This window comes from Urocampus carinirostris, chromosome 6 (assembly GCF_059441175.1).
Source record: "Urocampus carinirostris isolate Australia breed hairy pipefish chromosome 6, RoL_Ucar_1.0, whole genome shotgun sequence".
NCBI lineage: Eukaryota > Metazoa > Chordata > Actinopteri > Syngnathiformes > Syngnathidae > Urocampus > Urocampus carinirostris.
The window spans coordinates 7961066-7978010 of NC_142354.1; the positions used below are offsets into that span (position 1 = coordinate 7961066).

The 16945-nt window shown below is 36.9% G+C and overlaps 1 protein-coding gene across 6 annotated transcripts in view; it reads left to right on the top strand.

Moving 5' to 3' along the window:
- The window catches only part of cadpsa (Ca2+-dependent activator protein for secretion a), a 164950-nt gene that overhangs the window by 26380 nt on the left and 121625 nt on the right, over window positions 1–16945 (top strand). For all 6 annotated transcript variants that reach the window (XM_088337707.1, XM_088337708.1, XM_088337710.1 and 3 more), the window contains exons 6-10: window positions 38–159; window positions 3855–3966; window positions 4041–4180; window positions 9708–9774; window positions 14749–14857. In XM_088337707.1, the coding sequence (XP_088193833.1) occupies window positions 38–159; window positions 3855–3966; window positions 4041–4180; window positions 9708–9774; window positions 14749–14857 (550 nt within the window). The remainder of the gene's footprint in view (window positions 1–37; window positions 160–3854; window positions 3967–4040; window positions 4181–9707; window positions 9775–14748; window positions 14858–16945) is intronic.

A 16945-nucleotide genomic window follows, 5' to 3' on the forward strand; every position in this document is an offset into this window, starting at 1 on the left:
GAAGTCCTGATCACGTCCAACTTTGGACTTGTTGCAGGTGGTCATCATGGAGGTGCAGGGTCTCAAGTCTTTGGCTCCCAATAGAATCGTCTACTGCACCATGGAAGTGGAGGGGGGGCACAAATTGCAGACAGACCAGGCGGAGGCGTCCAAACCCACGTAAGTTGTCACCTTTGTGTCTTGAAATTGTATTTAGAATTTTAATAATCCTTATTGTCATAACAACCCGGTGAAGATTGTTTCACACAGGATTACGGTAGACATGGCACACATATATAATAAAGACTTAAGAGAGAAATATAAGATTTCTTTTTTTTTTTTTTTTATGAATGAAAACTTTATTTTGAACATTAAAATAAAAACAGGACAAAAACAATGACTCAACAACAAAATCATGTTGCATAACATGTTTGAAAAGGGGTAGTCAGAAGCAGATGCTTATTTTCCCTACCCCTTCATCTTCCCTATTAAATACATTTCACAGATCCTCTTCTCCTCTTTTGTCTAATATAACAAAGTCTCATGGATATACTGTACATATTACATCGATTAGATATCAATAATTATAATAACTATAGTCCCATATTTCATACACTAATCATTGTAGTACCCATCCCTCACGTCATAATGGCACCAAATGTCATTGCGGCACCAATGATATTAACAATAATTGTAATAATATTAATAATTACAGTTATGACATAACAATAGCAACAAATTTAACCATATTTGTTTATCTATCTATGTACCTTGGTCATATCCCTCAAGAGGGGTAACCGACAGCAAGACAAACGCATACAATAACAAAGAAAATAAAAGGGAAAAAAATAGCAAAAAAACACACACAAACATTTTTGGACCATGGCCAACCCAATTGCCCAAACGCCCAAACAAGTTAGGCACCTCGGCACCTAAGTTGGTCATGCTTTTGTCCCTTTAGATGAAATGGGACACCAGAAAGCAGCCATGTCACTCGGGTCAGGGTGACACAGAACACTCTTTTGTTCAACAGCAGGGCCCGACAGCTTTCACTGGTTTACCCCTGCCGCATCCTACGGGTGCCCAGCCCATCCTTAAGAACACGTCCACAATCCCACTATCCTTTCACAAACCATAGTTGTAACACACTATTCCCAATCTCTCGCATCACTCATACCCTATTTTCTTCATCTCTGTATTCCCAGTGTTCATTTTACCTGTGAAAAGTGATGGGTCCCGGGAACTCGCATGCTCAAAAATCTATGGGTCCCAACAGAGATCTATGGGTCCCCAAAATTTTGTGTAATCGGGGTTGAAATTGTAAATCGGCGACAAATATATAATATAAATCCATATATTCATTCAGATTTAATCAACACAGTTTATTGGTAATACAAATCACTTATCACTTCAAGATTTTTCAGTTCACAACAATATTGTACATTATACAAAATAATATTGCTGAAATTATTATACTAATCTATATTTTCATTCAGTTTTGATCATCACAGTTAATTGGTAATACAAAGCAGTTATCACTTCAAATTTTTCATTTCACAATATTGTACATTATACAAAATAATATTGCTGAAATATTAATCTATAAATTCATGCAGTTTTAATCATCACAGTTAATTGGTAATACAAAGCAAGTTATCACTCCTGATTTTGCAGTTCATATATTCTTCGCGGTTTGCTGTCCCGCCAGGGTTGTAATGCCTTCTCAAGCTCCAATCCATTATCATCCTCATAGCGTAACCAGGAATATAATTTAGTCTATTTTGGCACAAAAGTCTTTTTCTTGCTAGGAGTATTTTGTAAGAGTTTCTCCGCAGTTTTTTCAAGCCGGAATTATTTCCGTTGTTATCACTTTCTGCATTATGTTTCGACTTATTACTGACACTGAAGAAATTACCAATTTTGTGTTGATTTTCCCCTTCCTTCAACGACAAGCACCACAACAATGACGTAATCTCAAAGCAACGAGATCTCGTTTGCCGAGATCGGCGTGCAGACGAAAACTCGAACCGCGAGACCAAAACAACAATGGCGGTGGTTAGCGCGTGTGCGGCACAGTTCTGAGGTCATGAGATCGAACCTGTGTGGAGTTTGCATGTTCTCCCCATGCTTGCGTGGGTTTTCTCCAGGCACCCCGGTTTCCACCCACATTCCAAAAACATGCATCAGTCCAAATTGTCCCTAGGTGTGGATGAGCGAATGACTTGTCTGTCTCTGTGTGCCCTGCGACTCGCTGGCAATCGGTTCAGGGGTGTCCCCTGCCCACTGCCCGAAGATAGCTGGGATGGGCTCCAGCACCCCCGCAACCCTAATGAGGATAATTGTGCAGATTTTTTGGTTTGAACAAATTTATTGACACTAATAACAGAAAACAATCTTGACAATATCAACAGCAATCAAGCAGATATTTTTTTTTTTTGGTTTGAACAAATTTATTGACACTAATAACAGAAAAAACAATCATGACAATCTCAAACAGCAATTAAGCACATTCACAATATTATATTTCAATATGACTTTTTTAACAGCAAGCACAATGTGAGGTTTGAACAACCCTTCTCGAAAATCTTAATAGCAATCAAGCATATTCACAATTTCATTATATAACATCTTTGTTAGTGTCAATAGATCTGTCCAGGCCAAATGGATATAACTACTAATGTGTGCAGCTACTATAACAATGTGTGATCTATTTTTCTTAGCGAAGGAATGTGTGACATCACTTGTGTAATGATGATAAGTCATGTCATTTCACATCATGGATGCACCCATAATTCTCTTTACGTCAGTGTCATGATGCTTATGACAATGTCATCTCATTAGTCATTACGGACAAAAAAATTAAGTATGGATTGATCGATTGAGTGATAAGTCTCTCCGCTACTTTTTGGAGAGAGTTGTGTAATTAAATGATTGTTTTCTGTTATTAGTGTCAATGAATTTGTTCAAACCATTAATTGCTGTTAAAAATGTTGAAAAAATTGTTAAAATGTCATATTGTCAGATATAACAAAATTGTGAATATGCTTAATTGCTGCTAAAATTATCGAGAAAAATTGTTCAAACCTTACATTGTTTATTTGCTGTTAATAGTGTCAATAAAATTGTTCAAACCAAAAAAAACAAAATAACGCCACACAAAAAAATATTTAATTTTTTGCGTGCTTTTGTTTTTTTCCAAACCCTAATATGCAATCTAACAATAAGTAATCAGTATCCGTCCCCAGAAGCAGAATTGTATTTGTTATTTTACTTATTAGTTTTGTTTGGAGATCATTTCATCCTCATGCCATGAGGCTCTTCAACTCCACCCAGGGGAGTAAAAGCTCACATTAAACCCCACCCCCACATTTGCATATTACTCTATTTTTATGACAGTGTGTATTTTACCTAGCACTATTTAAATACTCTATATCAACATGTTATATTGGCTATTTTTGTATTGTGTATCTTTTATTTTATTATTTTATTTTTCAACAGAAGGATACTGCTGGAAGTGTGATTTTCCCTACGGGGATGAATAAAGTATCTATATCTATCTATCTATCTGTCTATCTATCTAGCTCTCTATCTCTCTAAGAATCTGGTTAAATTGTTTATCGACTTGACTTGTATAGCGCTTCCTTCACCACAAGGGGGCGTTCAAGGTCTTTACAAAGTTTCCCAAGCGCAGACACTTGGGTGGCATTGCTTTGCAATAGTTCGAAGACAGACACACAAAAAAATGAAGAAAAATCGTTTGAGTGTTGAAGATGTCATCCATTTTTTGTATTTTCTTGAGGGTTGAGATGAATTTCAAATCACAAGAAATAAAATAATCGAGTCAAATGCTCACATGTTATCAAATCCGTGTGTAGTTGGGGAACTCAGGGCGATTTCACCACAACGCAACCTTTACCTGCCGTCAAAGTCAAGCTCTTCACGGAAAGCACCGGTGTCTTGGCCCTGGAGGACAAAGAGCTCGGACGAGTAAATACTAAAGAGATGTTGTTGATTTTCTTCTTTCTCTTCACATGAAACCACAGTGAATGTTCTCCTTGCAGGTGGTCCTCCACCCCACTCCCAATAGTCCGAAGCAGTCTGAGATTCACAAGATGTCCGTTTCCAAAGGATGCCCGGACGCCGACCTGAGGATCAAGCTAGCCATTCGGATGGATAAACCTCAGAACATGAAGCATTGTGGGTAAGGAGATAACCGCATGCCTTTGTCAGGACGATGATTATTTAGCATTATTTTGAAGCACGATGCAATTGTAGCGTTATTAGAAATCATAACCATAAAAAGGGAAACAATACACATAGAAATGGGTTTCCTTGATAAATGTTTATTTTGATCAAATTCCAAATCTGTAATCTCATCCTGTTTTTTCAACAAGTGTGCTATGCAGACCTGCTTCAATCTCGGCTTAAAACACACCTTTATTCTATGACCTATATTTCATGTTGACAATATCTGTGTATTATTTGTTATTACAACATTCGTTGCAGCCTGGTCATCCTGGAAGGGGGATGACCTCAAGGTTTCTTCATTTTCCTCATGTTGAGGTTTTTGAGTTTTCCCTTGCCCTCATGTAGGTTGCAGATCATGGGATGGTGTCATAATAGTCTGTAGTCTTTGCAGCCCTTTGAGACTCCTTGTGATTAAGGACGAAACAAATAAACATGACTTGACTTGCCTTTTTCTTATTAAGGTAGTATACCTTAATTATCTCATCATGAGGCACAATTGTTTAATAACATGTGAGGATTTTGCTCATATGAATATATATTTTTCTATTTCACTATTTCTTTTAATATATTTGCTGTAAAAGAAAAGTCATTATTTCGAAGAAATTGTCTGATATACGAGCGTCTGTTTTTTGTTTGTTTTTTAATAATCAATGGTTGTTTTGGATCCCTCAACCTAATATATTATACATTATTTGTTTATTTTGGTTTAAATAAATAATAAAAAGGAATCTTGGATTGATAATTTTGGGGATTTTATTTATTTTAATTTTGGGACTTGTTGTTCACTGAAAAAAAGAAACAAAGTTTATTACTGGCAGATAATTTTTCTTTTGGGAATTATTATTTTTATTTTTTCCTATAAAAACAAACAATATAGTAGGACAATCATCTAAAAATGAATAAACTGTAATACACAATGATAAGCAAACAAAATCATAAAACTGGTACTGATAATTATTTTTTAAATATTATTGATGGACCGTGTTCCTCTAGATTTCTGAATGAAAAAATGTGTGCCTCGGCTCAAAAACACTGAGAAACACTGTGCTAATAAATATCCTTATATGTCAACTTAAAATTGAAAAACAAAAACCTCATGTGGGGATTCAATTTTAAAAAATGCAAATAAATCAAAAATCCTTATCATAAACATTGCTGAAAAGAACTTCGACACCAAGTGGACAACAACGTAACTGCAAGTATAACATGCGCAAGAGTACAGTTTATATATTTAATCTTGTTCAAGTTATTATTATTTAAGTATTTGTTACATCGTGGCACTTTGAAATCATCAAAAATTGACACTAGAGGAACAAGATAAATGACACAATAATTAATTGACACATGTTCAAAGTAACTAATCACAAGGTTTTTTTTTGTTTTTTACTTTTTTGTTTCATAATATAGAACGCTTTGCACTTTTTTAAAAATCTTTTGTTTGGCTTGGTTCATCTAAACTTGGTAGAAAATATCTTGAAATGAAAATGAAAAATCTTCAAATTAGCAAAATTATTAACCATCCAATGCCCATTATTGCAGGAACCTGTTTAACCCAAAAAGCCTTCAGAGCAAAATCTTTTGTTATTTATATTTTGTTTTATATATATATATATATATATATATATATATATATATATATATATATATATATATATATATATATATATAATGTGTGTGTGTGTGTTCCATATATTTTTGGGGGAGAGAGAGGGAGCGAGCCATACCATATAGTTTAAGAAAGAATTCAGAAAAAAAAGCCAAACCAGAAAAAATATATATATATTTTTTCAATTCATTTTATTTCACTGTGTAGATGATTTGATAAAATGTAGGAAAAAAAGTAATGCCATAGCTTGTGTCCCAATTCAGCAAATACTGTATACCACTTTAAACTTGTGTCCCCCCTGCAGTTACTTAAGATATTTGAGGCTCATTTTGACCTTCAATTTTTTGTAAATAATGGTTTTAACAATAAAGGTTTGTTTGTATAAGTCTCGTTACAAACAAAAAGTGAATGTTGTCTTTCCCTCCCGAGTAACGGGGCTGGAAGAGATCCGGCCACTCCTTCACCCAGTAGTTGGTTGTCGTTTTTGGGTGTTTACAGTTTCTTCTGTTGGTTTTTATTATAAAGTGTCTCATTAGTGAACACACATGGTTTAATGACCGACCTAATAAAGGATTCCTTCGCCACGCACAGCCAAAACGCGGTCTGTTGGCAGGAAGGGACACCTTGACTGTAAACTGGAGTTGATACTGTACCTTATATATACCGGTCCAAATCTATTTTAACCTCAGTGGTGATTCGGTTTGATCCTACCCAAGTCAACATGATGCACGTCATCATCGGAATGTTACGGAAATAATTTGCATCAGCAAAATTTGATCTCCAAGCCAATTGAAAAGAGCCCTATTTACTTTGTGAGCCATAGGTTCCCAATCCCTGATTTAATTGAAGCAGATTTTGGTTATTTTAAAGACCTTTTTTTTTAATCAAATAAATAAATCCATAATAAATAAAAAAACCAAGAAAAAAATACACTTCAAATGATCTAAATTAATTTTTGTGGATGGACTAAAATAAAGAAAGAGTAAAAAACACACAGAGCGCTCAGGTGTCACCTTTTTTTATTTGGAGCGACAAGCAGAAAGCGCTGAGAGAAGGACCGCGGGGAAAGGCAGACTCGGGCCGCCAACTGGGGTCCTCGCCCTCTGTTGTTCTTTTAAAACTAAATCCCTTGCGCTCTCTTCCCTGCCGCTTCTCAGAAAAAAAGAATAAATCAGTAGTATTATTGTTTTAAATATAATTAGTAGGAATTATCAGTCCTGGAAAAAAAGAAGAGCAGAGAATTAGTCAGTTTTAGCCACTCTATTATATTCAATCAGTTGACACAACTATTTAGAAAGATTTAAATCATTTATGTTCCACATTAGAGTATATTTACATTTTCTTTAGAAGTACAAGCCTAATGTGGTCGTGTTTCCTCTCTACCTCTCTGTAATGTGCATGAGGCACCGGAGAGCTTGGCCGACAGATCCGAAGCATTTATGTTCCTCATCAGGATATATTTTGATTTTCTGTAGGAGTAGTAGCCTAATTTGGTCGAGGCTCCTCTCTACCTCTCATTCATGTGCATGAGGCACTGGAGAGCTTGGCCGACAGATTTGAAGCATTTATGTTCCTCATCAGGATATATTTTGATATTCTATAGAAGAAGCAGCACAACTTGGTCGTGTCTCCTCTCTATATTTTTTTCATATTGTGCATGAGGCACCAGATTTTGGTCGGGAATACATTCGAAGCATTTACTATATGTTACGCATTAGATTAGTTTTTGCTTTTCTGTCGAAGTACAAGCTTAATTTGTTCTTGTCTCCTCTCTACCTCTCTGTAATGTGCATGAGGCACCGGAGAGTTTGGCCGACAGATTCAAAACACTTACTATATGTTACTCATTCGATTGGATTATGGTTTTCTGTAGAAGTAGTAGCTTAATTTGGTTGTGTGTGCTCTCTACTTTTTCACTGGGCACTAGAGAGCTTTTTTGTTTGAAAGAATCGAAGCATTTATGCTCCTCATCCCCAAAAATATTTTGACTTCTTGTACAAGTAGTATCACAACTTGATAGTCTGCTCTCTCTACCGCTTCGTAATCTGCACGGGGTACTGGAGAGTTGGGCCATTATCTGTGGCATTTTCTTTGTTTTTTTAAAGAATGTATTTTTTTTTTTTGGACTCATTCCAGTGCCGAATTGAGATGGACAGATCATTGCTTAAGCGTGACAGCTGGCTGACCAACACTGTGTTACTTCACTGTAGTAGACGTACACAAAGTGTAGTATAAATATTTCTAGGTTTTGTACTCCTTTTAGAAAATCATCGCAGCCATAAAATCTTTATTCATGTACACCGTTAAAAGAGACAAGAGGTAATTGGCCTACGTCGCATTTGTATGTTTGTTTGGATTTATTATAGCAACTAATGTGTAGAGTTAAGCTAATGTTACCTGATAAGAGTGGGTATAATATATTATTTATATATATATATTTTTTTAATGTTTTGTGTGCTTGTTGAGGGTGGTTAGTGCTCGAACTAATTAACATTTATTAGTATAATAGCAGTGTCTGAAACTCGTGACAAAAAGTTAGCGGACACCAGGGCAGACAACTCTGAAAAGTTGCCTGCCCGGCCATAAAGTTGCCTGCTCCATTTTTCACAACTTAAAACACAATAAGACGACTCATCGAAAAATAAAAAAACATTGTTGCAAAGTATTAAGGATTGATCATCAGAATGTATAACAGAACTACACTTTAAAATGAAGTTTATTATAAATCTACTTATAACATTCATTGCATGTATATGACATCGCTGTTTCCCATCTGCCATCAGTATGTACCTGTATTGACTCGTCTTCATTCATGCAATGTTTGCGTTGCGTCGTCTGCTTCAAGCCACGTGAACTCCTCTTTCCACGATGCTTATAATGTACGTTTACGTTTTGTAACGTCATACATTTTTTTAGCTTCTTTTGAATGTTTCTTCTGGGGCTGAGGTTTTGGCTTGATTCCAAACCTTTTCTCAATTTTTCTTGTGTTCAATGTGCGTCTACTTTGGAAAATGATATGCAAATGCACGACCTTATAAGGCTCGGTAAAGTTCGGAAGCATGAAGTTATTCGATGCAGGCTTCAGGTTTGCTGCTGAGTATGCAAATTGCCAAAAGAACCGAAAATACTAAATTTCTAAACCAAACAAAGATTTCAAAATCGGAAAGCATTTGAAAAATAAAAAAATGAAAGATTTTTTTTTTTCTTTCTTGAAAAAGTTGTCGACCACCCGGGCAGGGACGTTGTGTAAGCAGGGATCAGAATTTTCCGCGGATCCGCGGATTTCCGCTGTTTTTGAACCCCAAAGGCATTCCGACTTTTTCACTTTTTCTCTTGCGTAGCAAACAAATTTAAAATCCGACTGTCTCACTCTTTCCTTTATTGCTCTGGCGCACCCTGGCGGCCGTTAGAAAAATTGGCCGCATTGTGGGGGGGGCTCCGCCCTGCTTTATTCCTGGACCCTGGCTATTTCAGCTGAAAATGAAAATCTCCATTCTGATCCCTGTGTAAGTTGTACGCCCCGGGCGTCCAGGCAGACGTTATTTCAGACACTGATAATCGTAATATAATATTGATCATAATAATTTATTAGAGGAGTGTTATATTACTAGGTTTTGTTGTTGTTTGATTTGAGTTTTAGGGTGTATGGAATTCCAAGCTTTGAAGGATATAAAAAATAAGAACATATCATTTTAATTGTGTCATTCACATGATCAAATAGCGGTCGCAAATATATGATATTGTTAAATTGTCATTTCGACAAGACATTTTTACAAGGAACCAATGTTATTTTTGTTCTTTTCTTTAACTTTAGTTTTTCAATTTCAATTTTTAGTCTCATATAATATTTGTGTTCATGTGTTGACCCACACAGATATTTATGGACGATTGGGAAAAATGTCTGGAAACGATGGAAGAAGCGATTCTTTGTTCTTGTTCAGGTAAGATCTCAATTTCGGGTACTCTATATCAATACTTAAAAAAAAAATTTGATTTGGCTGCATTTTGTAAAAACTCAGTCACTTGTCATTTCATAAATTTTGTAAGTGTATGTGTGAGTGAATAGGTAAGTGTGACGCACATTGCTTTGGGAGGACTCGAAAAGCGCTGCATAAATGCAGACTATTTACCAACTCATCCGGTTCCTGTAACCATCAAGGGAGAATGTGTAGAATTTGTCCAGACCTACAAATACCTGGGTGTGCAGCTGGACAACAAACTGGACTGGACTGCCAACACAGAAGCTCTATGTAGGAAAGGGCAAAGTCGACTTTACTTCCTCAGAAGGCTGGCCTCCTTCAACATCTGCAAAAAGCTCCTGAAAATATTCTATGAGACAGTAGTGGCAAGCGCCCTCTTCTATGCGGCAGCGTGTTGGGGAGGCAGCGTCAAGAAGAAGGATGCCTCTCGTCTCAATAAACTGGCTAGGAAAGCGAGCTCTGTTGTGGGCAAAGAGCTGGACAGCCTAACAACAGTAGCTGAGAGACAGGCACTGAAAAAGCTGAGGTCAATCATGGACAATCCATCGCATCCGCTTCACAGCATTATCTCCGGACAGAAGAGCAGTTTCAGTGACAGACTGCTGTCACTGTCTTGTACTACGGACAGACTGAAGAGATCTTTTCTTCCTCATGCCATGAGGCTCTTTAACTCCACCCGGCAGAGTAAAGGCCCACATTAAACCACACCACCTACATTGGATATTACTGAATCTTACTGCATTATGTGTTCTGTGTAGCACTATTTGGTTACTCTATATAACATGCTAAAGTGGGCATTTGCACGTCACACTGGGTATTTGTATATTGTATTCTTTTGGCTTTATTATTGTACTGTTCTCAGCTCAGGGATGCTGCTGGAAATGTGAATTTCCCTTAGGGGATGAATAAAGTATCTATCTATCTATCTATCTATCTATCTATCTATCTATCTATCTATCTATCTATCTATCTATCTATCTATCTATCTATCTATCTATCTATCTATCTATCTATCTATATACACGGTGCACTGACTATGAGGTGCATCCATGTTAAAACCACAGTTAGGGCTAGTGTATTTTTATACAATACACTTTTGGTATACTCTTTGTTTTCTGTATTTCCAATGAGTCGTTTCCAGCACTCTTGGTGCACGTCAAATCCCACTTTAAAACTTTTCTCAAGACCATGCGTGTTTGTCACAGGTCTTACACAATATAATGTTGCTAGAGTGTGAGGAGAATGATGCTGTCATGATTACTGATATACTTCACTTGTGCCCGCCTTTTTGGCGCAAACTGCCTCGGGATCTGATTGGCTCCCTGTCCCTATTTAAATCCACATTTATCTGTCACCTGTGGTCAGTCTGCGAACCTCAGTTTACTCTAGGCAAGCTTTTCGACCCTGACTCACTCCTCTTTTGGCTTCTGTCTGTTTCAATACTATAAAGAAAATAGTGTAATAATGCGATAGAATGCCTTTCCATAAGTCATCCGTACCATTTGTGGTCTCGTGCAGTATTTTTCAACCTTTTTTGAGCCAGGGTACGTTTTTTACATCGGAAAAATTTTGCGGCACACCACTAACCAAAAATATTATAGAATGACACTGAACACTATATTTAATTACAACATAATTTATAATAACCCCAGTTTTTACAGCACAGACACTTGACAATGACACCATATTTGCAGAAAATGATTCCTAAATGTTTTATAAAATTTTAAAAAGTGACATTGGATCATTTCTCACGGCACACCTGACGATCTCTCATGGCACTCTAGTGTGCCGCGGCACAGTGGTTGAAAATCACTAGTCTAGTGATTAGGTTGAGGCGCTCTCACTGCGGTGACCTGGGTTCAATTTCCGTTGCAGATGATGTTTTGCAATTGTGTTCAACTTTCTATTGTTTTATAGTCTGCTACTGTATGTTCATACAATGTGCAATAATTGTACAGTAGCTCTTACTGTAATTTAAAATAGACCTGGGAATCTGCCTGATATATTCATTTCATAAATTCTGTTAAATAAGAAATGACGCGGCTATGAATGAAATGAAAGTGCGGTCCCACGGCGGCATCGCTGGGCTTTTGTCGGTAGTCTGTAGCTGTCGTCGGCCATTTCCCGGCGACCGCATCGGGATGCGGGGAGGGGGAGGGGAGCTTTGCTTCCTTGTCTCTTCGGCGTCGCAGAGAATATGTCTGGGAGCTAGACGTTGACAGCGGATTGACAAAGTGGAGCGAACACTATGCGGCTTAACACTCGCAGCTAGAAAAGCTCCGGCTCTGCCAACTTGAAGCGGCCCGTTGCCCGCCGGCCCGAATGGATGGCGACTGACAAACGTCGGTTGGTAAACTCGTTCCCGTGCGCCCGAGACGGCCAGTGCCGTGCAAAATCGACGCCGCTTTTCAGTGCTTTTGCGGTAGATTTGCTGGCCAAACAGCAATCGAGTTACCGTTCGCTCAGCTTTTTTCATTTATGAATGGTAAACAGTAAATGGTCTGCACTTATATAGCGCTTTTCAAGTCAATGAAGACCTCTCAAAGCGCTTCACACTCACCCATTTACACACCAATAGCAGTGTCAGCCATGCAAGGCGCCTACCTGTTTATTGAGAGAACTAGAGGTTCAGTGTCTTGCCCAAGGACACTTCAACGTATAACACAGAGGAGGCGGGAATCGAACCAGCGACCTCTTGATATAAGTGTATTTGTATTGTTGGTTAGGACCAATTTCACATAGCTTTTGGGGGGAGGAAATTAATGTTCCAAACACAATTCTTTTTTCTTTTTTTTAATGTTGCACTCGTGTTTAAAAAAATATGTATTTTATTTTATTTTTGAATCTTCAGGATTACTTTGTGTGAGTTTTACACATTTTTATTTTGAATCCATTTTTATATTGTATTGCTTTTTTAATTTTACACACTCTTTAGTGTTGTGCAACCTTTTTAAAAACAATATTGTTTCATTTTGTCATTTTATTTTTATTTTTATTTGACACTCATATTATTTTTTTGTCTCTCCAACTTAAAAGAATAATTTTTTAATTTGTTCTACATTTTTAAATTTTGCAGTCTTTAAACACATTATATTTTTACTTTTTCTATTGTTTTGCATTCCCTATTGAAAAATATTACTTCTACTTTGACTCAATTGGGATTTGTTAACACCTACTTGATCGAGAAAAATATTTCATTTCAAATTTAAGGACACCGTAAGCAGCTTTGCAAAAGGCCTTCGATTCTTTGTGCTGCTCTGAGGAGAAAATAACAGTCGCGTACACCATTTTTTCTTTATTTTGCATTTGTTTATTTTTCATGTTGCACTCTTTTTTTTGTGTTTTTATTTTTCAATGTTTTTATCAATTTTCTTTTTTTATTTTGCAGTCTTATCTAAACAAATATTGTTTTATTTTGCATTCTTATTTTTTATTTTACTACATTTCCTTTTTTATTTTTCACTCTTATTTTGAAAAATATTAATTTTATTTTCACCTGCATATTTAAAATTTTCATTATTTAAGTGCACTCTTTTTGTTTAGTTTTCACGCCTATTTAAAAAATATTGAGGTTTATTTTGCGTCGTTATTCTTTTAGTTTTATTACTTTTCCATTTTAAATTGCACTCTCAATTATTGTTTTTTTTTTATTTGGCACTTTCATTTAAAAAAATGCTTTTTTTTATTTCCTCAATTTTCACATTTTACGACTTTCCTTTTTTATTTTTACCTTCTGTTTAACTTTCTTTGGCACTATTTAGTTTTTTATTTTGCATTATTATTTCTGTATTCCTTTTCGACTCTTACTTTTTAAAAACATCATTCTTTTTGATTTTATAATTTTTTTTCCAGTTTGCACTTGTTTATTTCTTAAAATATTTTTTTTTAATTTTTAATCTTTTTATATTTTTTGAACTCTTTTTTTTTTTTAACACATAAAAAATGTAATTTACATATAGTTTTTTTGTTCTTGGCACTTTTATTTTTATTTTGTTTGGAGAGAAAAATGGCACCCATACAGCAACAATTGATTTGATTTGCAGAACATATTTTGATTGTTTTCGTACATTTTGTTCAGCTGTTTGGTTTAAAAAGCTTGTATGTGCCCTGCCGGCCATGGTTTTCCCGCCTCCATTTCAATCATTTCTCGCAAGTAACCGAGATAATCTTTTGCTTTCTTGATAAGATCATTTTACTCATTTTAAGGGCAATTTTGCCGTTCAAACGATTGAAAACGGCAAAAGCATTCTGCCGATAGAGTCACAATGAATTTTTTCCCATTTTTCTGAAGCTAGCCCTGTCGTGCCGGCGCTCGTGATTTTCTCTGGAGTTCGCCTTTGCGTTTTCCCAAAGGCCGTGCAAGTGCCACCGAGCGCCTCCGTGGTTTTCTCCTTCGCCCCGAGCGTCATCAGCGTCGTCTCCAGCGATCTCGTTTGGCACTCGCGCACGCAGCTGCCGAGCGAACCGGAGCTGCCACTTGCAGCGAGAGAGGTGGCGACAGCGCCCGATTGGTTGCCACGCTTGATTGGGCGCGACGGGTCGCCGCGCTTCCCGTTCATCGCCAAAGTCCACGTCCGTATGAGTAACCCGCTGTACTTTCTTTTGAACAATTAAAAGGTATTGAGTCGGGCCATTTAGCCACATTTGACTTTTTCCTTCTTTAGTCACACCTTAGGCTGTTGGCTGCCGGCTGCGACATGCCACTATTTGCCATCGTTACCTTTAGCTTCTCCGTTGTCCTTCAAGAACAACCATCTTCCGCAACTGCTCATGTTTATTTTGAATAGCCCTTCCTCACAAGGAGTCTCAAAAGGCTGCCCACCTTTAAGAATGATTTATTACACACTGTCACTTTAAGATCAAGTCTGAAAATGACAGTACAGTGTGTATAATGTACAGAAATTGACAATCCCTTTCTCCCCCATCTCACTCCAGGTGAGCCAGTACACATTCGCCATGTGCAGCTACCGAGAAAAGAAGGCGGAGCCGGTGGAGCTGCTCCAATTGGACGGCTACACGGTGGACTACACCGACCCGCAACCAGGTGAGGTTTACGGCATTGTTTCAATTTATAATGAAGGAATCTTTGACGTCTATAGTCCTCTGCGGTAACCTAGCAAGAATGGACTTTTGACGTCTATAGCTGCAGGGATGTGATTTTTCTGCTAATTCGCGGAATTCCGCTTTTTTTATCTCCAAAAATAAAATTGTAAAATTTCCGATTTTTTAAGTGGTAAAAAATCCGATTTCGTCTCTACAGCATTCCATTTTAGTGTTTCCGTAACTGATTGGTTGAAGTCTCCGTGTTGACCAATAAAGGCATAGGAGTATGCCATTGTTCATTTCTCACACGTTTTTGCCGGGTGTTTAAAGAAAGATGTCTGTGATCGAACGCAAAGATGCTCCGCGAGTTAAAGAAATTGATAAGATCGTAAAAAACAAGTTTCGATGGGACTGGTTAGAGAAGGAATTATCTACAAATGTTGGAAAGAAGACTGTGACGAATTTGTTCAGTGACTTTATTCGGAAGATCGATCGTGCCGGGAAAGCGCTTTGCATTTGGTGTTATGATACCATTGACTATGGTGGGAGAGGTTTCAAAGCTCTTGAAAGTCACGCAAAGAGCAAAAAACACGTGAAAGAACTCCAGTCAAGAACAACAAATTATTCCATCGCTGGAAGTTTCGGTGCCCAAACGAAAACTCCAAAACTTTACGGCCTCCATCCCTTATTGACATCACAATCGGAAGCGGTAATAGAGAGACGTGATCCACCCCAACAATCTGTACCAGTTGCTGATAGAGTCGTGAATTTTGAGGTAGGTGGTAAACTTTTCAAATTTATTTGACAGTTTTCCCTTTTTTCGAAAATATTATAACGTAATAAAAATGGCCATAAATATTTAACAATTACAATATTAGATTTTCATGTGTACATTACACCAACACTTTACTGTAGGGCCTATAATTATTATATTTTCATTTATCAAATATTCGGATACGCTGCTATTAAAAAAATAAATTATAACATTTAAAATATGATTTAGGAAATTTAAAAATATTATTAAGCTTATAAGTAATCAAAATTATTGTCAGTATTTATATTTTTTAAATTAAGCACTTGTATGATATTCTACCATGAACCCCAAAGCATGCAGAATGGACATAGCCACATACAGTTCTATCCAGACTGTGAAATATGCCCTAAGAGCAAGAAAGACCACCTCTGTCAGCCATTTTGGAAGGAAAGACATTCTGATGGATCCTGTGCAGTCCAAACTGTGCCTAAATCTGAGGACATCCTCCAAAAGGTACAGGGAGGAGAAGGATGCAGAAGCAGTTATGTTGTCTGCAAAACGAACAGAACTTGCTGTGAAACAGGACACCCAAATGAGCAAGGCTGCCTCAAGAAGAACCATCAAAGCTGCACAGAAGCAGGCTAGAAAGACCCATTCCAAAGCAATGAAGTCTAGGAGGAAGTAGTGTTTGTGTCATGTAAATGGATTGTGCTCAAGAATGAACACTTGTATATTCCTGTAAATATGTTGAATGTTTTAATGAGTAGAAAACAATATTTGTGATATTAAGTGATCTTATAATTCATCTAGAATGTGACAGAAAATATAAATTTCAGAACTTTGAATGAATTTCATGTTTCTGCATGGCCAGTGAAGTTCATTGTGTATGCACATGACTCCGACAGATAACATCTTCTGCTATAACAAAGACATTTGTGGTATGTTCTAATATGAGTTACTTTTCATTTGGTCATGATACAATTATTTGTTCATGAAATTTGAACTCTTCAACATGATTTATGTGTTAACTTAGTAATCACATTAGTTAGATATGATGATATTCTCAGTGATAGTTTTTAAAAGCAAAGGCAGTCCAATGTTTTTTAATGTGACTGATTTTGAGTTGACTTAAACTGTAATTTTATATGGGATAGTTCAATATACATTGAAAATTTATGCTGTTGTTTTGTCTATTTCTTTGTCATCTGAGTGCATTGAAAGTACTTAAAAACACGGAAAACCCATGAGCTCCGGGGGGCTTCGCCCCACTTGTCCCCCCCACCAGGGCACTGCCCTGGACCTAGCTGGGTGCCAGACCCCCGGCTAATTTTCAGA